Source organism: Thunnus maccoyii, chromosome 1 (genome assembly GCF_910596095.1).
Source record: "Thunnus maccoyii chromosome 1, fThuMac1.1, whole genome shotgun sequence".
Classification (NCBI taxonomy): Eukaryota; Metazoa; Chordata; class Actinopteri; order Scombriformes; family Scombridae; genus Thunnus; species Thunnus maccoyii.
The window spans coordinates 39,981,315-40,004,421 of NC_056533.1; the positions used below are offsets into that span (position 1 = coordinate 39,981,315).

The 23,107-nt window shown below is 43.7% G+C and overlaps 1 protein-coding gene and 1 long non-coding RNA gene across 2 annotated transcripts; both read left to right on the plus strand.

Moving 5' to 3' along the window:
- Window positions 1-1,162: 1,162 nt before the first annotated feature.
- On the plus strand, window positions 1,163-2,495 carry LOC121903954. The gene is made up of 3 exons (XR_006098148.1): window positions 1,163-1,247; window positions 1,552-1,685; window positions 2,403-2,495. It is a non-coding gene; the product is annotated as an uncharacterized LOC121903954 (long non-coding RNA).
- A 1,539-nt stretch (window positions 2,496-4,034) lies between these two features.
- On the plus strand, window positions 4,035-22,400 carry LOC121903351 (FH1/FH2 domain-containing protein 3-like). Its single transcript, XM_042420281.1, has 16 exons — window positions 4,035-4,251; window positions 6,600-6,650; window positions 7,778-7,959; window positions 8,053-8,094; window positions 8,199-8,348; window positions 8,597-8,769; window positions 9,128-9,715; window positions 10,150-10,305; window positions 10,425-10,607; window positions 10,924-11,043; window positions 12,207-12,368; window positions 13,354-13,544; window positions 16,321-16,513; window positions 17,635-17,812; window positions 18,254-18,430; window positions 20,729-22,400. Exons 1-16 carry the CDS (start codon window positions 4,142-4,144, stop codon window positions 20,809-20,811), a joined length of 2,739 nt encoding a protein of 912 aa, XP_042276215.1. The 5' UTR covers window positions 4,035-4,141; the 3' UTR covers window positions 20,812-22,400.
- The last annotated feature ends 707 nt before the right edge of the window (window positions 22,401-23,107 follow it).

A 23,107-nucleotide genomic window follows, 5' to 3' on the forward strand; every position in this document is an offset into this window, starting at 1 on the left:
ATACAGTATAGAGTGTTTGTGTAGTTCCAGCAGCAGAGTGAGACGTCTTCACATTAGAGGATCCACGTCATTAATCATCTCAACTCATCAGAAGTATCACTAATCATCAGATGAAGTGATGAGTGCAGAGCAGTGAAGAGAAGCTTCACTATGTTTTGACTGTGATGTGAGGAAGAGGAAGTGAGGAAGTCTCCCCCCCGGTGTTACGGTCGGACCGGTCGGCCTCTCTCAGCTTTACCAAGTTTAGACCGACAGACTGTTGCTGTTTGATTTGGACGCAGCGTCTCTCTGAGTTCAATCAGCAGGAATGTTTGTCCTCGGTGGGCACAAGCACAACGTTTCTGCTCATGTTTGGTCTCTGCAGGATTCTGAGCATGTTGTCAACATGATGAGATTTATTATTATTTATTATTGAACTGAACAGCTGCAAACATCAGTCAGTTAAATGTTGAACAGCAGCTACTGAATTATAATCATTGAATCATATTTTCAGTCATTTGCTTGCTTTTCTTTCTCTAATGTTGAGTAAAATGAATATTGTTGAGTTTTGGACTGTTGTTGATGACATCATGGACTCCAGGATGTTTCATTGACCAATCAAGTCATCAGTTAATCATAAATAATGATTGGTAGATTGATTTAGCTGCAGCTCCAATCTGTTTCATGTGCTGATATTAATATACAGTCAGATATTTGTTAAGCATCATTTCACAGCAGAGACTCTAAAACATGAAACAAGATTCAGTCAAACACAAAGAAAATCAATGATAAGAAAAACAAAATCAATCAATCAGCTGATACAATTAATGATTAATGATGATGATGATGATGATGATGAAGTTTACACTCTGATCTCTGCTGGTTTCTGCTTCTACTGGTTTTATTCTGGGTGACGTTTAACTGTTTAACATCTGGTGTTGGTGTTTCCCTCCTTCCTCTCTCTCTCTCCTCTCTCTCCTCTCTCTCCTCTCTCTCTCTCTCTCTCCTCTCTCCTCTCTCTCCTCTCTCTCCTCTCTCCTCTCTCTCTCCTCTCTCTCTCCTCTCTCCTCTCTCTCTCCTCTCTCTCTCTACTCTCTCTTTCTCCTCTCTCTCTCTCCTCTCTCCTCGCTCTCCCTGCGGTGGCTCGTCTCGACCAATAGGAGTCGCTCTTTCCTCAGCCACCACATGTCTGTTCTGGGTCTGGGCAGGAAGTCTCGGCTGTTCTCCAAAACCAGTTCCATCTCTGAGGAGTCTCCGACCGGCGGCAGGTCTGTGACACCCGGACTGAGCTGTAACTTCACCACTAACAGTCTAACAGTCACAGCGCTGCTGCGGCGCCTCCTGCAGGCCGCAGCGCCTCCTGCAGGCCGCAGCGCCTCCTGCAGGCCGCGGCGTGCAGCGGTCTGTAAAATCTGAAGGGTTCCAGTTTGAGTTTTTTATTTCTGGATCATCTCTTCACTTATTTATGATTTTTTTATTATTATTATATTTAGATCTTTTCTGGAAATTTTTAAAAAATCATTTCAGGATCTTTGTCTGTTGATCTTTTCTGAATCGTTTCCTTATTAACAGAACGATAACTTGAACTACTAACCTGTAAACTGACGCTGTGAAGGAGTAATGAGGGGCTTCTGGTGAATGTTGTGATCACATGATGCACAGCGAGGTGCTGACCTCTGACCTCTGACCTCCCCTGTGGACAGCAGGTAGCTGCAGAGTGAGATCATTACGTTTAATCAGAAGTCGATCAGTCAAAGGATCAATAAACTGATCGAACAAGTCTTGTGTCTGATAGATATAAATTTAAATCAACTGATGGCTGCTCAAAGGAGAGAATTTTCCCTCTTCTTCTGCTTTTTCTTCTGCTGCTCCTCCTCCTCCTCCTCTTCCTCCTCTTCCTCTTCCTCCTCTTCCTCCTCTTCCTCTTCCTCCTCTTACATAACAGTAAACTGAATATCTTTGGTTTTGACTGTTGGACAAAACAAGACATCTGAAAACATGTTGAGCTAGAAAATAATGACGGCGTGTTTTATGGTTTTCTGATGTTTTTAAAGACAAATTGATCAAAATGATGAATGAACATAATCATCAGTTAACAGCACTGATCAAAAGATTTGATCTCTGGATGCAGAGAGGTCACACACACACACACACACACACACACACACACACATATACACACACACCACACCACACACACACACACACACACACACACACACACACACACACACACACACACACACACACAGGGCAGCAGTGGAATGAACTGGCAGAAAACAATGTTTGGAAACCAGAGTCTCTCCATTCTTGGCTGTTCACTCATTCTCTCCCTGTGTGTGTGTGTGTGTGTGTGTGTGTGTGTGTGTGTGTGTGTGTGTGTGTGTGTGTGTGTGTGTGTATACGTGTGTGTGTGTTTGCAGCTCCTCTTCCTCAGACGTCTCTCAGCAGCAGAAGTCTCCCCAGTTGAACTCAGAGCAGCCGAGCAACAAGACGGAAACTAAAACCAGTTTCAAGTAAGTAAAGCAGGTAAACTGGGATGTATGGTCACCGTGGTAACGTCGCTATGGTAACTGCGATGCTGTAGATGAATAGTGGCTGTTATTTTTTCCTTTTGGTTGTTGAAGTTTTTTTGCTGTTTTAGAAGACTTCAGTTTCTTTGATTCAGTTTGTTCAGATGATACTACACATCATTCCCGGATCATTCCCGGATCATTCCCGGATCATTCCCGGATCATTTCTTTATTATTTCAGGATTACCTCCAGGTCATCTCTGGAATTCTTTATATAAATTCTTGTTCATTTCTGAATCATCTGTTTTGTTATTTCTGGATTTTATTCTTCATCTTTTCTGGAGTTTTTGGTTTTTTCTCCCATTTCTGGATCATTTCCTTATTTTTCTATTTCATATCTGTTCAGTTTGTTGTTCATTTGGATCATCTGTGTTTCATGTTCTGGAGTTTTGGGTTCGTTTTCTTTTAATATCATTTCTTTATTATTTTGGGATCATGTCTGGATCATGTCTGGACCATGTCTGGATCATGTCTGGACCATGTCTGGATCATGTCTGGATCATGTCTGGATCATGTCTGGATCATGTCTGGACCATGTCTGGATCATGTCTGGATCATGTCTGGACCATGTCTGGACCATGTCCGGACCATGTCCGGACCATATCTGGACCATGTCCGGATCATGTCCGGATCATGTCCGGATCATGTCTGGATCATGTCTGGACCATGTCCGGACCATGTCCGGATCATGTCCGGATCATGTCTGGACCTTGTCTGGACCATGTCCGGACCATATCTGGACCATGTCCGGATCATGTCCGGATCATGTCCGGATCATGTCCGGATCATGTCTGGACCATGTCTGGATCATGTCTGGACCATGTCTGGACCATGTCCGGACCATGTCCGGACCATGTCCGGACCATATCTGGACCATGTCCGGATCATGTCCGGATCATGTCTGGATCATGTCTGGATCATGTCCGGACCATGTCCGGATCATGTCCGGATCATGTCTGGACCTTGTCTGGACCATGTCCGGACCATATCTGGACCATGTCCGGATCATGTCCGGATCATGTCCGGATCATGTCTGGATCATGTCTGGACCATGTCTGGACCATGTCCGGACCATGTCCGGACCATGTCCGGACCATATCTGGACCATGTCCGGATCATGTCCGGATCATGTCTGGATCATGTCTGGATCATGTCCGGACCATGTCCGGATCATGTCCGGATCATGTCTGGACCATGTCCGGACCATGTCCGGACCATATCTGGACCATGTCCGGATCATGTCCGGATCATGTCTGGATCATGTCTGGATCATGTCTGGATCATGTCTGGATCATGTCTGGACCATGTCTGGATCATGTCTGGACCATGTCTGGACCATGTCTGGATCATGTCTGGACCATGTCTGGACCATGTCTGGACCATGTCTGGATCATGTCTGGACCATGTCTGGACCATGTCTGGACCATGTCTGGACCATGTCTGGATCATGTCTGGATCAGCTGTGATTTGTGTTTTTGACTTTAGATTTAGAAACAGGAAGTTGTGCTTCAGTGTCTCTGTGATGATGTCATGATGATGTCACGATGACGTCGTCTCTCGTCCTCGTTTCTCTTCGTTAAAACGTTAAAATGTTTCTGATCTTTTTCTCTTTCTGTCTCCTCCAAACTTCCTTCCTCCTCTTTTCTCCTCCTCTCCTCCCTCGTTCCTCCCCCAGCTCTGGGGAGGCTGACGTCTTCTGGTGAGTACACGTCTCCCTCCTCCTCCTCCTCCTTCATCATGTCCTCCTCCTCCTCCTCCTTCATCATGTCCTCCTCCTCCTCCTCCTCCTTCATCATGTCCTCCTCCTCCTCCTCCTCCTCCTCCCGTGTGTGTGTAGTTGTCAGTCTGCTGCTCAGCTGCATATACTGGATGATTTCTTCACATCAGGTTCAGTTCAGGAATCTTCACGTTAACATCGAGTCATAAATGAAAATCTTCATTTTATTTGTCAAATTATCCGAATTGGAAAATATCTTTTATTGTAACGTAGGAACGTTGTTATGATGGTGAACATGAGACAAACATCAGTAACTCAGATGAAGCTGCTGTCTGCTGGATGAATAAACCTGTCAGTCAGCTCTCCTCCTCCTCCTCTTCCTCCTCCTCTTCCTCCTCCTCCTCCTCTTCCTCCTCCTCCTCCTCCTCCTCCTCCTCTTCCTCCTCTTCCTCCTCCTCCTCCTCCTCCTCCTCTTCCTCCTGGTTTGGTTTTATGTTTTCATCTTTTTGTGAGGATATTGGCACACTGACTGATCCTTGGTTGGTCAAATAGTTTTATGAATGACATGAAAACATCAAGTCTGTCTGTGAGTTCTGCAGCTGAAACATTATTTCTATTATTATTATTATTATTATTATTATTATTATTATTATTATTATTATTATTATAAAGAAACAGACTCAGAACTGAAGAATGAACCTGATTTCATTTAAAAAGATTTATTTGTTTTTTCAGGAAATCTTAAAGATTAATTTTGTTTTTCTGAAGTGTTGATGCAGCTGAGCAGAGGATGATGTGTGTGTGTGTGTGTGTGTGTGTGTGTGGGTGTGTGTGTGTGTGTGTGTGTGTGTGTGGGTGTGTGTGTGTGTGTGTGTGTGTGTGTGTGTGTGTGTGTGTGTGTGTTGGACTGGTGGGGTTTCCTCAGGTTAAACTGTTGTGTTGTTGTCATGGTGATGAGAAGCAGCGTCTCTAGTTTCCTTCCAGCTCTGAGACTCGCTGATAAACTGTCCGTCTGTGTCTCTGCTGTTGGACCTTTTTACATCGACCTCATGTCAGAGATCTACGGAGGCCCTGAGGGGTCATGTGACAGAGAAAAATGAAAACAAAGAGATTAATGAAGCGAGCGTGTTTGACAGACCTGCCTCCTCCTGAATGCAGCCGAAGCCACCAGATGTTCTCATTTACATATTTTCTGTTTCTGTTGTCAGACATCAGATGTGAAATATGATCATAAATACTTCCTGTTGACCAGCCGTCATCACTTTATGACCACGAACAGACACATGTGTGACACATTTTAAATGTCAGTAGAGTCGATCTGACAGCTCAGCTGCTGTTATGAACGTGTTGTATGTATGTAACATGTAGTCAGACGACGTCGTGATCATTAAATAATGATTTTATGAACTGTGGTCAAATTTAGTATTCGTTCCGTTATCTGACAACAGAAGCTGAAGAATGTTGAGCGCCGGTTCCTTCTGTTATGTCCAAGCAGGAGTCTCCGGGTCTGAAGAGTGAAGCTAAGCAGACGTGTTTTAAACCTGCGTTCTCTCTGACGGCCAGCAGGGGGCGACGCCACCGGCTCCTTAAAGAAGTCTGACTGTATAGAATGATCCTACTGCTCACTGGATTTATGACCTCAGTGAAGTGTTTCCTGATGAGTTTCTGGTCTCAATCACTAGTTTCAAGTCTTCTTCAAAACAGCTTGATGTTCATTTAGTCAATTATGGTCCATTTACAGTAAAATAGACGATAAAGCAGCGTCTGCTTTAGGGGCGTGGTTACTTTATAACTGACAAGTCGTTACCACAGCGATGTGTGAGGGGAGCTCCTCCCCTGCTCCTCACTCTCATCACCTCCCGCTCTAAAAAACAAGATGGCGACGGTCAAAATCCCAAACTTGAGGCTTTGAAACAGGAGTCCAGAAACCAGTAGGTGACGTTACTCCATTATTTTATCCAGTCAGGAGTTATTTTCCTCCCGTGTCTCTGCTCGTCCTCTCTCTCCTCTGTATGTTCATGACACACATTCATAAAGAGATCAAACACACCTGGTTTATTAAATGACCCCTCAGGGCCTCCGTAGACGTCTGTGGACTCTAAGTTAACCTTTAACTGGTCTCTTCAGAGTGTCACACTGCTAATTCTAAGATTTAATAAATCCTGACTGTGGCGCCCCCTGCTGGTGGACTACAACCTGTGGACCTGAGAACTGGTTCAGGCCGGGTCCTGTGTGTGTGTGTGTGTGTGTGTGTGTGTGTGCGTGCGTGCGTGCGTGTGTGTGTGTGTGTGTGTGTGTGTGTAGCTCAGCTCTGTGTTGTGTCTCTGCAGCCCAGTTGACTGTAATGTAAATCTGGACAAGCCGGTTCTGAGGATGTTTGAGTAAGTACTGCTGCAGCCCCACTGCATGCTGGGAGCTGGTGACAGGACTGCCGGGGCCTCGCTCTGCGTGTGTGTGTGTGTGTGTGTGTGTGTGTGTGTGTGTGTGTGTGTGTGTGTGTGTGTGTGTGCGCGCGCTTGTCTACATCTTCACATATTAAAGTCATAAATCAGAGCTTGTTGGTTTGAAGATTTTGCAGTGATTTGGTGTGTAGCTGGTGTGTGTGTGTGTGTGTGTGTGTGTGTGTGTGTGTGTGTGGCGGGTGTGTGTAGCGGGTGTGTGTGTGTGTGTGTATTGTGTGTATTGTGTGTGTGTAGCGGGTGGCGGGGCTGATCCTCTGGTCTTCTTTATTAATCGATGGGTGGAGTCTAATTGCTGGAGCTGGTTTTGGGTTTGCAGTGTTTTTACTGTTTGTGAAGCTGCTCGTTGATTCGTCTCCTGCTGACTGATCATGTGATCATGTGATCACGTGATCATCTTCAGGTTTCACAGTAATCATGGATTTTTATTCTTGTCAGTAAATCTCATGTTCAGACCCAAACCAACAACACGTTAGTCAGTTTCTCAACGTTTCTGTCTTCAAACATCACAAATATCTAGTTTTGTTTTTGTAAGTCTCAGTAACTTCCTGGAACAGCTGCTCGCTGTAGTTTTTATCATCAAACGGGAGGAAATAGAGTTTGTTGGGACTATTTTCAGTGGCGGATGAATCCACATGTGGAGCTGTAGTGAGTATTTCTGTGTTTGGGACGGAGAACAAAACCCTTAAAATCACCTTAATTTCAAAAGCTTTTAATTAATATTTAGTTGATTTTAATTTATCGATAATTTGTAATATTTGTCAAATCCATGAATGATTTTAAAGTGTTAAAATACCTTCATGAAATCATTAATAACCAGTAAAAAATGAAGGAACCAGTTATCAGATATATCAGCTGTTATTAGACCAGTTCATTGTTGGTTTGGATCCAAACATGAAGACAAATATGAAATATATTTAAATATATATTATATATTCAGTCCGACCTGAGTCCTGTGATTCTGCCGTGTCGGCCATGTTGGCTCTGTCTCACCTGGTTTCCTGCCCCCCCCCCCCCCCCCCCCCCCCCCCCCCCCTCCCCCCCCGCAGAGACAACTTCCTGCGCAGTCTGGCTGCCCAGCAGTGGGAGAAGAAGAGAAGAAGTAAAAACCTCAGCCAGTCTAAGCTGTCCTCGGCTGATGATGTCATAACGCCGATCCCACAGCCTGCAGAGGGCGGTGGCGGTGGCGGAGACGGCGGCGTCCCGGCTGGAGGGGAGCGGCCTCCTCATGGTAAACATGCAGCTTCAGGATGACATCATGGCAGTAACGTTAATGTGTCAAAAAATCTATTGATCTCGTATTGATCTTCTTCTGTGTCTCCAGGCTCGGACACAAACGGACACTCAGACTCCCAGAATGACACAGGTGAGACTACAGTTACCCACAATCCCCTGCAGCTGTCTGTCTGGTGGAAGTCATGTTGGACCTGATCACATTAATTGATTGATTGTGACGGTGTGTGTGTGCAGCGGCGTCGGTGCAGCGTCAGTGCAGCACGCTGTCCAACGACAAGAAGTTCCTGCTCGACATGCTCTACTCCAAGAACTCCGCCGCAGCACCTCTGAGCCCGAGCACCGCCGCGCCTGACACCACCGAGGAAGAGGGGAACTTCCTGCCAGGTGAGAGTAGTGACCAGAGACTGAACTGATTTACACTAATACGATCGATAAACTGTGAGTGATCAATAAAAGCCTTTAAATGTTACTTTTTGTTCTTCCAGTCATATTCAGTCAACTCCTGCTTTAGTGTTATTAAACTAAAGCTTATTAAAATGAATTAAACATCAATGTGTTTTTACGTCTCTGTTCTGTCGTTGGTTTTGTAATTCGAGTCAGAGTGAGACCTCCCTGTGTTTTCCTCCTCTCAGCTGGTGCAGATCTGGGCGGTCGAGGTCGCGTGTTGGAGCGTCTGTCCAGCTTCAGAGCGCGCTCAGAAGAGCCCGCCGGCCACAGCGAGAGCAGCGCCTCCCGCAGGGCGGAGCTGGAAGGACTGGAAGGCTCCGCCCAGGCGGCGAAGGCCCGACTGGCTGAAGAACAACAGGTCAGATGATCATTAACGTCCTTATTTACAGCTCAGTTGATCAATGTGTTTGATTAGTTAATTGGTCATTCCCAAAGCCCCTCCCCTTAGTTACTGTTGCTATGCCTCATGTCAGCAGAGAGAAACGTTTCATCTGACTGACACTCTGTTTCATATCAGTCGTTTCATTTATCATCATTCTGTTTTAATTAAACCTCCTGTTCTCTGTTTCTCTTATTTTGAACTTTGTCAGTAATCAATCAAACTTTATTAGTAGTGAACCTTTCATGCAGCTCAGAGTGAAAACTATGAAAATGTAATAAACTCGATTTAAACTATAATAATAATGAAATAAAACTGGATACCGATCGTGTCCCAGCAGAGCCGCCAGCTGCGGCAGCAGAGCAGCATCGACGTGGAGAGTCACGCCCGCCGCCTGGAGACCACCCAGATGACCCCGCTGGGCCCCGGGGGTCCCGGCGACGCCTGGGACCAGCTGCAGCCGAGCGCCGCCGCCCTGCGCATCAAAGACCTGGACTTCTCCGACCTGCTGGACGAGGAGGACATCGACGTCTTGGACATGGACACCTTTGACTCCTCCTCTTCCTCCTGCCTCTCTGGTCTGCCTCCTCCTCCTCCTCCCGGCCCGGGCCTGGCTCCTCCTCCTCCTCCTCCTCCCCCGCCTCCTCCAGGTGGTCTAGCTCCTCCCCCACCCCCTCCACCAGGTGCTCCGCCCTTACCTCCTCCTCCTCCTTCCTTTGCGGCGGCGGCGGCGGCGACGTCCTCGCAGCAGAAGAAGAAGAAGACGGTGAAGTTGTTCTGGAAGGAGCTGAAGCAGGGCGACGGGCCCAAGAAGTGTCGGTTCGGCCGCGGGACGGTGTGGGCGTCGCTGGACAAGGTGGCGGTGGACACGGCCCGCCTCGAGCACCTGTTCGAGTCCAAAGCCAAAGAACTGCCCGTCTCCAAGGTAACCAGGCTGTTTGAGCCAGGAGGACTACAAACAGATGCATTGTGGGAAGCTCTCACTTCTGAAAGAATAAAGTAATGATGAAAAGAGCTTTTAATAAGAGTTTAAACCCTGCCGGCGCCTCCTGGAGGCCGACATGTAACATGCAGGAGGTTCAGCTGGAGCTCTGCACACTGTGTGATTCAAATATTGATTCATATTTATTGATTAATATCAGTGTGTATGTGAACTGATCAGTAACAGTAAATGTCAAAGATGTGTCTTCATTATTACACCATAAAATATCTGGTTCACACTTAAAGTATCTGAGTACTTCTTCCACCGCTGTTGGTCAGGTTGCCATGGCAGCAGCAGCAGATCTGATGTTGATCCTGATCATGTAGTTGCTGAGCAGTTTTCTAACAGTGTTTGTAACTCTGTGGGATGAACTACAGAAAGGACCGGAGACCAAAAAGTCTGAGATTCTGGTTCTGGATCCGAAGAGGAGCAACGCCATCAACATCGGGATGACCGTCCTGCCGGCCGTCCACGTCATCAAGACCGCCATCCTCAACTTCGACGAGTTCGCCATCAGCAAGGAGGGGATCGAGGTACAGAGCACTTCCTGTGGTGTTTATTTCATTACTACATTAAATAAAAGCAGTGTATATTAGATCCAGACTGATCCGGACTGATCCGGACTGATCTGCCTCCTCTCTGTCCTGAGCAGAAGATCCTGACCATGACTCCCACAGAGGAGGAGAAGCAGAGGATCCAGGAGGCCCAGCTGGCCAACCCTGACGTCCCTCTGGGGACGGCGGAGCAGTTCCTGTGCAGCCTGGCCTCCATCAGCGCCCTGACCGCCCGCCTGCAGCTCTGGGCCTTCAAACTCAACTACGAGGCTCTGGAGAAGGTAACAAACCCTCTGACTCAGGAGTCACTTTCACTTTTATCAGACAGACTCAGAAAGAAAGTGAATAAGAAACGACTGATACAGGACTGAACCTCCACTTTCTCTGCTTGTATTAGTTTCTGAGACAAATGCTCAGGTGACTCTGTGAACGTTGAGAAGAAATTAAATTAGAAAAAGCATCAAAAACAGGATTTGACTTCTTGAAAAACAGCAGTTTTATACCTTTAAGGCCGTATCTCTCCTCCTCAGTGTGACTGTGACATGTTGCTTGTGCAGAAACAGGAAGTTGACTCTGTGAGTGTGTCGCCTCCTGCAGGAGATCGCGGAGCCGCTGTTCGACCTGAAGCTGGGCATGGAGCAGCTGGCGTCCAATCAGACCTTCAGGAGGATCCTGGCCACGCTGCTCGCCATCGGAAACTTCCTCAACAGCTCCAACGTGAGAACAAAAACACTCCTGGTGTTTTAATTTCTTTGTTTTCTGCAGTGAGCTGACTCTTCCTCCCATCACCTCCTCACACACACAACTGAAGGAGAATGTCTGGAGTCTGACGCCCTCTACTGGTTTGGAGATGTAGATGAGTTTACAGCTCCAACTAGTGCAAAACAAGTTCAGTTCACTCTAACCAGAGCCCCGCCCACCAACAACCCCAACATACAAGATCAACGTCAGAGCTCAATTCTGATTGGCCTTGTTCAGTTCAACACGGAGTCACATGCTGAACTTTACCAACACACAAACACAACAACAGGCAGCACATGACGATCTTTATTACATCACTATGTAGTTTAATGGTTGATAGTGTATAAATGTGTATATAGTGTAAATACAGTCAGATGTGTAGCTCTCTATAGAACGTACTACAGTGTATCTACAGGAACGAGTCATAGAAATGCAGCAGGGAGGTTTCGTCTTGTGTTTTGGTTGAATATAGATGTATTTCAGTATGAATACATGTTAAACTGAAGAGTTTGGAAGTGAGGATGTAAACATGTCAAATGTTTTGAGGACATTTGAAGGCTGTAGTCACTGAATGCTTTCTGTGGGAAGAGTATTGATCCCTGCAGGGAACCAATCAGAAACAACTGTACATTTGTGTGAACACCTGCCTGCCTTCACACAGTGGTATAATAAAGGAAATACATAATAAATATAATGATAAACTTTATTTATACAAGTTTTCACAACACAATAAAACAAGATCAAATGAAACAAAGATCAACATGAAAAGCAGAGCAGCGCTTCAAGATATGATGTTAAAATAATAAAACAATACATACTGTATATACTGTACATAATGTACATAATGTACAGTATGTACATTATGTACATTATGTACATTATGTACATTATGTACATAATGTACATAATGTACATACAGCATCATCACGTGTGTGAATATGACACCGTGTCAACGTGCAGCAGCTGAACTGGTTCATTGTGTGGAAACAGCAGATTGAGCTGAATCTCTGCCTGTAATCTCTGATCTGTGTTTGGAGACAAAACAGTTTATCTGCAGCTTTAATCACATACGTGTGTGTGTGTGTGTGTGTGTGTGTGTGTGTGTGTGTGCGTGTGTGTGCGTGTGTGTGTGTGTGCAGGCTAAAGGTTTTGAGCTGGGTTACCTGGAGAAGGTGGTGGAGGTGAAGGATACGGTGCATCGTCAGTCTCTGCTGCATCACACCTGCATCCTGGTGGCAGAAAATTACCCAGAATCCTCTGATGTCTACTCCGAGATCCCCGCCATCACCCGCTCCGCCAAAGTACTACTCTACTCTACTCTACTCTGTTCTACTCTACTCTACTCTACTCTACTCTGTTCTACTCTACTCTACTCTACTCTACTCTGTTCTACTCTACTCTGTTCTACTCTACTCTACTCTACTCTACTCTACTCTACTCTACTCTACTCTGTTCTACTCTACTCTACTCTACTCTGTTCTACTCTACTCTACTCTACTCTGTTCTACTCTGTTCTACTCTACTCTACTCTACTCTACTCTACTCTACTCTGTTCTACTCTACTCTACTCTACTCTACTCTGTTCTACTCTACTCTGTTCTACTCTACTCTGTTCTACTCTACTCTACTCTACTCTACTCTACTCTACTCTACTCTGTTCTACTCTACTCTACTCTACTCTGTTCTACTCTACTCTACTCTACTCTGTTCTACTCTGTTCTACTCTACTCTACTCTACTCTACTCTACTCTACTCTGTTCTACTCTACTCTACTCTACTCTACTCTACTCTGTTCTACTCTACTCTACTCTGTTCTACTCTGTTCTACTCTACTCTGTTCTACTCTACTCTGTTCTACTCTACTCTACTCTACTCTGTTCTACTCTACTCTACTCTACTCTGTTCTACTCTACTCTACTCTACTCTGTTCTACTCTACTCTGTTCTACTCTACTCTGTTCTACTCTACTCTGTTCTACTCTACTCTACTCTGTTCTACTCTACTCTGTTCTACTCTACTCTACTCTGTTCTACTCTACTCTGTTCTACTCTACTCTACTCTGTTCTACTCTACTCTACTCTGTTCTACTCTACTCTGTTCTACTCTACTCTACTCTACTCTACTCTGTTCTACTCTACTCTACTCTACTCTACTCTACTCTACTCTACTCTACTCTACTCTACTCTACTTTGTTCTACTCTACTCTACTCAACTGTACTCTACTCTTCTCTACTTTGTTCTACTCTACTCTAATATTTTGGGTTTTTTGGTTGTTTTTTTCTCCAGGTGGACTTCGAGCTTCTCTCGGAGAACCTGGTCCAACTGGAGAGACGCTGCAAAGCATCATGGGACAACCTGAAGGTGGTCGCCAAACACGAAACCAAAGCTGTGCTGAAGAACAAGATGACGGACTTCCTGAAGGACTGTACGCAGAGGATCATCATCCTGAAGGTCGTCCACAGGAGGGTCATCAACAGGTACGCACACACACACACACTCACACACACACACACACACACACACACACACTGTACACACACACACTGCACACACAGTACACACTCACACTGTACACACACACACACACACACACACACGCACACACACACACTCACACTGTACACATACACACAGTACACACACACACACACACACACTCACACTGTACACATACATACAGTACACACACACACACACACACACTCACACTGTACACATACATACAGTACACACACACACACACACACACTCACACTGTACACATACACACAGTACACACACACACACACACACACTCACACTGTACACATACACACAGTACACACACACACACACACACACTCACACTGTACACATACACACAGTACACACACACACACACACACACTCACACTGTACACATACACACAGTACACACACACACACACACACACTCACACTGTACACATACATACAGTACACACACACACACACACACACACTCACACTGTACACATACATACAGTACACACACACACACACACACTCACACTGTACACATACACACAGTACACACACACACACACACACACACACACACACTGTACACACACGCATACACACACACTGTACATACACACACACTGTACATACATACACACTGTACATACATACACACTGTACACACACACTGTACATACATACACACACACTGTACATACATACACACTGTACATACATACACACTGTACACACACACTGTACATACATACACACACACTGTACATACATACACACTGTACACACACACTGTACATACATACACACACACTGTACATACATACACACTGTACATACACACTGTACATACATACACACTGTACACACACACTGTACATACATACACACTGTACATACATACACACTGTACATACACACTGTACATACATACACACTGTACACACACACTGTACATACATACACACTGTACATACACACACACTGTACATACATACACACTGTACATACACACTGTACATACATACACACTGTACACACACACTGTACATACATACACACTGTACATACATACACACTGTACATACATACACACTGTACATACACACTGTACATACACACTGTACATACATACACACTGTACATACACACTGTACATACATACACACTGTACACACACACTGTACATACACACACACTGTACATACATACACACTGTACACACACACTGTACATACACACACACTGTACATACATACACACTGTACATACATACACACTGTACATACACACACACTGTACATACATACACACTGTACATACACACTGTACATACATACACACTGTACATACACACTGTACATACACACTGTACATACATACACACTGTACACACACACTGTACATACATACACACTGTACATACATACACACTGTACACACACACTGTACATACACACACACTGTACATACATACACACTGTACACACACACTGTACATACACACACACTGTACATACATACACACTGTACACACACACTGTACATACACACACACTGTACATACATACACACTGTACATACATACACACTGTACACACACACTGTACATACATACACACTGTACATACATACACACTGTACACACACACTGTACATACACACACACTGTACATACATACACACTGTACATACATACACACTGTACACACACACTGTACATACACACACACTGTACATACATACACACTGTACACACACACTGTACATACATACACACTGTACATACATACACACTGTACATACACACTGTACATACATACACACTGTACATACATACACACTGTACATACACACTGTACACACACACTGTACATACACACACACTGTATATACATACACACTGTACATACATACACACTGTACATACACACTGTACATACATACACACTGTACACACACACTGTACATACATACACACTGTACATACACACTGTACATACATACACACACACTGTACATACATACACACTGCACACACACACACACACACACTGTACATACACACACACTGTACATACATACACACTGTACACACACACACACACACACTGTACATACACACACACTGTACACACACACACACACACACTGTACATACACACACACTGTACACACACACACACACACTGTACATACACACACACTGTACACACACACACACACACTCTACATATATACACACACACTCTACATACACGCATACACACACACTGTACATATATACACACACACACTGTACATACACACACACACTGTACATACATACACACTGTACACACACACACACACACACACTGTACATACATACACACACACTGTACATACATACACACACACTGTACATACACACACACACACACTGTACATACACACACACTGTACACACACACACACACACACTGTACACACACACACACACACTGTACATACACACACACTGTACACACACACACACACTCTACATATATACACACACACTCTACATACACGCATACACACACACTGTACATATATACACGCATACACACACACTGTACATATATACACGCATACACACACACTGTACATATATACACACACACACTGTACATACACACACACATGTATGTGATTTAAGCTGCAGATACATATATACACACGTATAGTTCAGGTGGAAGCAGAACGGCTGTGTTATGACAGACTGTCGTCCTGCAGGTTTCACTCCTTCCTGTTGTTCCTGGGTCAGCCGTCCTCCTCCGTCAGAGACATCAAAGTCACCAGTTTCTGTCGGATCATCAGCGAGTTCGCTCTGGAGTATCGCACCACCAGAGAGAGAGTTCTCACCCTCAAACGCAAACGAGCCGCTCATCGAGAGCGGACCAAGACCCGCGGCAAGATGATCACCGAGGTAAACTTCCTGAGGGGGGGGTCAGAGGTCACCTGCAGCAGCATGATCTGATTTACACAACAGTCTGTCTCAAACCACCAGGAACCACTGAGGAGTCTCTGTATGCAGACTGATGCTGTTCAGTGTGTTTGATCCAAACAGTGTTCCCAGTGTTCCCAGTGTGTTAAACCAGCAGTCAGTTGTCTGTAATCATTCCTCCTGTTCATACTGGATATTAAAAGATCCTTCAAATGTGTTTTCAATGGAAGTGATGGAGGCCAAAATCCACAGTGTGTCCATACAGTCATTTAAAAGTCTGTGTGAAGCTTCTATTCAGCTTCATCAGTCTGAGTTAGTCATATCAAGTGGATATCTGACACATTTACAGTCTTTGTGTTTCCTCGGACAGTGTTTCCCTGTTGAGCTGCAGGTGGAAGTATAGTAACAAAAAGAGGAACTTTGGCACTAAAAAGACTGTAACGTTGAAAGATATCTACTTGATTTGACTCATTTGGACGCTGAAGCTTCATATTAGCTTCAGATAAACTTTGAAATACAGTTTTACACAGAAGGAGGACTGTGGATTTTGTCCTCCATCACTTCCATTGTAAGGTCATTGTAAAGGTGGTAGATAGATATGTTTAACTCTGAACAAGCTGTCAAAGGAGACAATAAGAGAACAAAACTCACATGAATCCAGAAAATAATGTATCCAAAATAAAAAGGTGACTGTTCCTCAAACCGTTTGATTACAGTCATGACGCTGTTTTCATTTGAAAGGTTTCCTGCAAATTGGTGCCAAATAACAAAGCTAATATTAGGAGTCTCACAGGTCCTGCAGGTGTGACGACCTCGTTAAACAATTATTCAATTATCATGTGTGTGAAGATTCTTATTCACGTCAAGATTTATCCAAAAGCTTTGAATCCAGATCAGCTGGACCAGATTCAACACTTTTGGATATTCAGTTATCAAATAGTTGCATATTAATTTTCTGTTGATTGATTAATTAAGAGCTCAGACATTGTTTCCCATCAGGGTTCCTTATATTAACTTTAAAGACCTCATCTGTCTGAACATGACTTTCTGACTTTTGTAAACAAACTAATCTTCCTCTTCCTCCTCTTCTTCTGTCCTCTCAGACTGAGAAGTTTTCGGGGGCGGTGCCTCGTCAGGACAGCCCGTCCCCCGTCTCCGTGGCAGCGCAGGCGGAGGCCGGTCAGGAGGAGGAGCATGAGAACATGAAGAACCTGCTGATCAGCAGCAGCAACAACCCGAGTGTGGACCAGAGAGGCCTGAGACGCTCCAGAGCCGTCCGCAGTAAGATCCTCAACTCTGTCTCAAAACCCAGCCAGGAACCGGATCAATAACGTTTGATAGTCACTGATCCAGCTGGAGAAGGTTTGCTTCCACAGGTCGTCAGAGGTGTCGGTCCTGAACAGACTGATCACAAGCCTGAAGCAGGCGACGTATCCAGCTGAAAACACGTTACACACAGCCCCCCCCCGTCTATTGATTAGACTGAATGACTAATAGATTAATCAAGAAAACAATTGACAGATTAATCAATAATGAAAGTAATCATTAGTAGCAGCCCCAATCAGAAACTCAGAGGAGAAAACACAAGCGTGTTGTCTCCATGTTGTATCTCTGCAGCCCAACAGCTACACCCCCCCCCCCACCCCACCACATACAAAGAACAGCTGATAGGACTCTGGTCCAGGTTCAGGTTGTGGTTGATGTTGTGGTTCTGGTCCTCAGGTCTCGGCAGAGTGAGTCCACCTCAGATGTCCGTTGCCAAAGAAGACGGGACCAGCTCCCAGGACGACGCCACAGACGAGATCATGGACCGACTGGTCAAATCTGTTACCCAGAATCCTTCAGACAGAGCCTCCAGCCCCAAAACCCGCAAACGCTCCCGGCTTAACAGGAAGTCATGTAAGTGAACTCCTGTCTTACGTTTCTACATGTTCTACAAACAAGGTACAGCATGACCACACAGACCTTTGATGGCGCTAGGCTAACAGGTTCCCTCCGCTTCTAGTCTTTGTGCTAAGCTAGGCTAACAGTTTCCCTCTGCTTCCAGTCTTTGTGCTAAGCTAGGCTAACAGTTTCCCTCCGCTTTTAGTCTTTGTGCTAAGTTATGCTAACAGTTTCCCTCTGCTTCCAGTCTTTGTGCTAAGCTAGGCTAACAGTTTCGTTCTGCTCCAGTCTTTGTGCTAAGCTAGGCTAACAGTTTCCCTCTGCTTCCAGTGTCTGTGCTAAGCTAGGCTAACAGTTTCCCTCTGCTTCCAGTCTTTGTGCTAAGCTAGGCTAACAGTTTCCCTCTGCTTCCAGTCTTTGTGCTAAGCTAGGCTAACAGTTTCCCTCTGCTTCCAGTGTCTGTGCTAAGCTAGGCTAACAGTTTCCCTCTGCTTCCAGTGTCTGTGCTAAGCTAGGCTAAACACATCCCGGACCAGGACACACAGAGATGAAAGTGATCAGGAGGATTTCTCTAAATGTTGCTCTGCAAGAACTTCTACAAACAAAAGGAGGCAGAAAAATAAGTTTGTGTATCTATAAGTTTCCTGCTGATCAGAAACACATCAGGTCCAAGCCGTTCAGTTTTCTTGTAGTTTTTTGATGTTTTGGGGGTTTCAGGGGTCTCTGGTCTGCAGAAGGTCGAGGTCTCTGTGTCTCAGCAGGTGGAATCTGGTTCAGACTCGCTGTGTTGAGACACAAACAGCAGCTATGTGTCCAAAACAGTCTCATATCTCTGCAGCTTCATATCACTGTTTCCACTTCCTCAGAAATCCTCTCACAGCCGATAAGCATCACATCCAACCATCCTGCTGCAGAGGACAGGATGTCCCCCGCAGGACCACAGGACTACTGTCCTAACAGTCAAATACAATACTGGAGTACAATAGATACTGGAGTACAAGAGATACTGTAATATAATAGATACTGTAATATAATAGACACTGTAGTACAATAGATACTGTAGTATAATAGTGACATACAGTACTGTAGTATAAGAGATACTGTAGTATAAAATATACTGTAGTATAATAGTGAAATACAATACTGTAGTACAATAGATACTGTAGTACAATAGATACTGTAGTACAATAGATACTGTAATATAATAGATACTGTAGTACAATAGATACTGTAGTATAATAGACACTGTAGTACAATAGATACTGTAGTATAAGAGATACTGTAGTATAAAATATACTGTAGTATAAAATATACTGTAGTATAATAATGAAATACAATACTGTAGTATAATAGATACTGTAGTATAAAATATACTGTAGTACAATAGATACTGTAGTATAATAGTGACATACAGCAGGACCACAGTATTCAGTGCTGAAAGATAAACATTAAATGAGAAGCAGATGTGATGGATTGTTCACTAGTTTGTTAGATTGTTGAGTTTTAGGCTCACCTGTCTAACACCTGTCTAACAGCTGTCTAACACCTGTCTAACACCTATCTAACACCTGTCTAACACCTGTCTAACAGCTGTCTAACACCTGTCTAACACCTGTGTAATGCCTGTCTAACACCTGTCTAACAGTTGTCTAACACCTGTGTAATACCTGTCTAACACCTGTCTAACACCTGTCTAACACCTGTCTAACACCTGTCTAACACCTGTCTAACAGTTGTCTAACACCTGTGTAATACCTGTCTAACACCTGTCTAACACCTGTCTAACACCTGTCTAACACCTGTCTAACACCTGTCTAACACCTGTCTAATACCTGTCTAACAGTTGTCTAACACCTGTGTAATACCTGTCTAACACCTGTCTAACAGCTGTCTAACAGCTGTCTAACACCTGTCTAACACCTGTCTAACACCTGTCTAACAGCTGTGTAACACCTGTCTAACACCTGTCTAACAGCTGTGTAACAGCTGTGTAATACCTGTCTAACACCTGTCTAACAGCTGTGTAACAGCTGTCTAACACCTGTCTAACACCTGTCTAACACCTGTCTAACACCTGTCTAACAGCTGTGTAACAGCTGTGTAATACCTGTCTAACAGCTGTCTAACACCTATGTAACAGCTGTGCAGAGGAGGACGTGTGCAGCAGCTGCAGGATCAACATGTTTCAGTTTATTAAAGACCTGCTGGAGGTTTTAAACTCGTCTTTATCTTTGAGAAACGTCTTATTTCTGTGACTGAACTGAGACACAAACATCAGACATAAATGTAAAGATGTGAATGTTGTTGTTTCAGTGAGGAGGACTCTGAAGAGCGGCCTCAGCGTGGACGTGGTTCAGGCTCTGGGACTCAACAGCAAGACAGGAGACAACGTCTGAGCACAGACTCCAGCTGATCGATCAGTGGATTGATCAGTGAATGGTATTGATCCGGCTGAGATTCCATCGGACCACACGAGGAGCAGATTCTGTGAATTTTTCCTGCAGGAGCAGAATCATCGATTCAAACTGAACAAACATTTTTCTGTCTGCAGTTCCGACGCAGTGAAGAAATCTGCTGGTTTTACTGGTTTTACTGGTTCTCTGTTGTTCTCTAATGTCCATGAATGTTTATGGATTTCACAAAAAATCCAACTGCAGAGCTGAGTGATGAAACTGAAAAGTTACTGACGTCAGACTGATGAAATCTTTGCCCTTTACAAACAACAAAGGTACATGAATCAAACAGCCGGATCTGACTAGAAAGTGTTTTTAATATGAAATATTGACAAACAGATGCACAAAGTGAGCAGAAACAACAAAAAAAGTCTTGTTTTTATTACATTTACTGTAACTTCAGATGGATTTTTGTTCATTATAAACAGATGAAGCATCATGTTAGAAACAGATCAACACAAATCACTGACGAGCTCTTGTTAAAGGATCAGTCTGCTGTTTTTCTACCATCACATCTCATGTGAAGACTCAAACCAACACGTCAACACTTTCCTGCTTCTCTACTCTCTCAGCTCAGAGCTCTTTGCTATATATTTAGTATATATATATATATAAATATATAATATATAGTTTCATGTTTAAAAAGTTAGTCGCTCGCTGGAGTTTTTAACCAACAAACAGGAGGAAATGGAGGGTTTGTTTGGGGACTATTTTCAGCAGCGGATGAATCTACATTTGGTGCTGTAGTGAGTATTTGTGGCACAGAGGCAGAAGATAAATCATCTTCTTATTCATTGTTGGTTTGAGTCTGAACATGAAGGAAAATACAGAATATCAACAAACTGAAACTTGAACACTGAAAGTTTAAAGTTTGAAGAGTTCGACAACGTTTATTTGTTTGATTTTAAACTTAAAAGTCAAACCTTGTCGGATTATTGAAGCTTCTCGTCCTGGAACACCGGATCCATTCTGGAGCTTTCTGTCATATCACATGATCTTCCTCACAGATGGAGTTTGTCACCAGACATTTGAACATCTTCACCTCCATGAGATTGTATCGCCCGACTTTAAAAAATAGTTTTCTAAGCGTATAATTAACCAGTTATAAAGACAGACAAGTCCTTGAAAGTCCTTGAAAGTCCTTGAAGAGTTTGGAAAAGTACATGTGAATGTTTCCTGTCACAGTGTCACAAAAGTCCACTAGAAAGCAAAAAAAATCACACGTCACAAAATTCACGTATGTATGTGCGCGTGTTTGTGTGTGTGTGTGTGTGTGTGTGTGTGTGTGTGTGTGTGTGTGTGTGTGTGTGTGTACAGTCATTTCCTGTGTGCACGGGCTCTGCAGCTGTTTGTTGTGTGTTGTTTTGCACTTTGAGGTGTGTTGGTTTGAGTTCAGGTCTTCTCTCTTCTTCTCTGCTGCTGAAGGACGAGGACTCTGTTTTAACTTAAAGAGTAGAACGACTTCTATAGAAATACTAAATGGAAGATTGAATGTGTTCCAGCTATAATTAATAAAAAGTTTCAAATAAAGAGTGACGACGTTTTTTATTTATTCATGAAGTTTTTCAGTTTATATTTCGACGTTTGAATGACTGATTGACTTTCTACAACAAATACATCTTTAAATGTTATAACTAGAAACCTGCATCATTATTACTAAAAACAGACATATTACAGTAATAAACACTGTGAACTACATGTAGTAATGTTGAGTGTCAGCTGATCAGCTGTAGTTTCATCATTTGGTTTGAGGCTGCAGTTTTATTATTGCTTAATCAATAAAACATCCATCACAACATCCTGGAGTCTAATACGACCTCAAACCACAATAACCCAAAATATGACATTTACACTGATATAAGATCACAGAAGCAGCAGATTTGAACAAATTAATGTTTTGCTTGAAAAAATGATGTAAATGTTTGTTTGACTATCAAAATAGTTGCAGATTAATTTTCTTAATTTTCTGGTGGTTGCAGCTCTAGTTTGGAGTAATAACTGTAATGATACAGTGATTTATTTCCATCATGTGACTCCAACAGTCCAACAGACTGTAAAATAACATCAGTCAGCTGTCTGAAGCTCTGAAATAAGCAAGAAACAATCAATAGAAGGAAAATCTGTAATTACAGATAGTCAGACATGAATTTAACTTCTGTGAGAAAAACTTAATTTGACATCATATAAAATCATCCTGGTGAGAAAACGAGCACAAATGAAACAACAACAATAAACAACA

Excerpts from the sequence above, each read along its gene's own strand:
- LOC121903351 (XM_042420281.1), top strand. The coding sequence starts at position 4,142 with ATGTTTCTGATCTTTTTCTCTTTCTGTCTCCTCCAAACTTCCTTCCTC. Across the intron at positions 8,095-8,198 it reads AGACTCCCAGAATGACACAG|CGGCGTCGGTGCAGCGTCAG; the intron begins GTGAGACTACAG and ends GTGTGTGTGCAG. Across the intron at positions 10,608-10,923 it reads ACTACGAGGCTCTGGAGAAG|GAGATCGCGGAGCCGCTGTT; the intron begins GTAACAAACCCT and ends CGCCTCCTGCAG.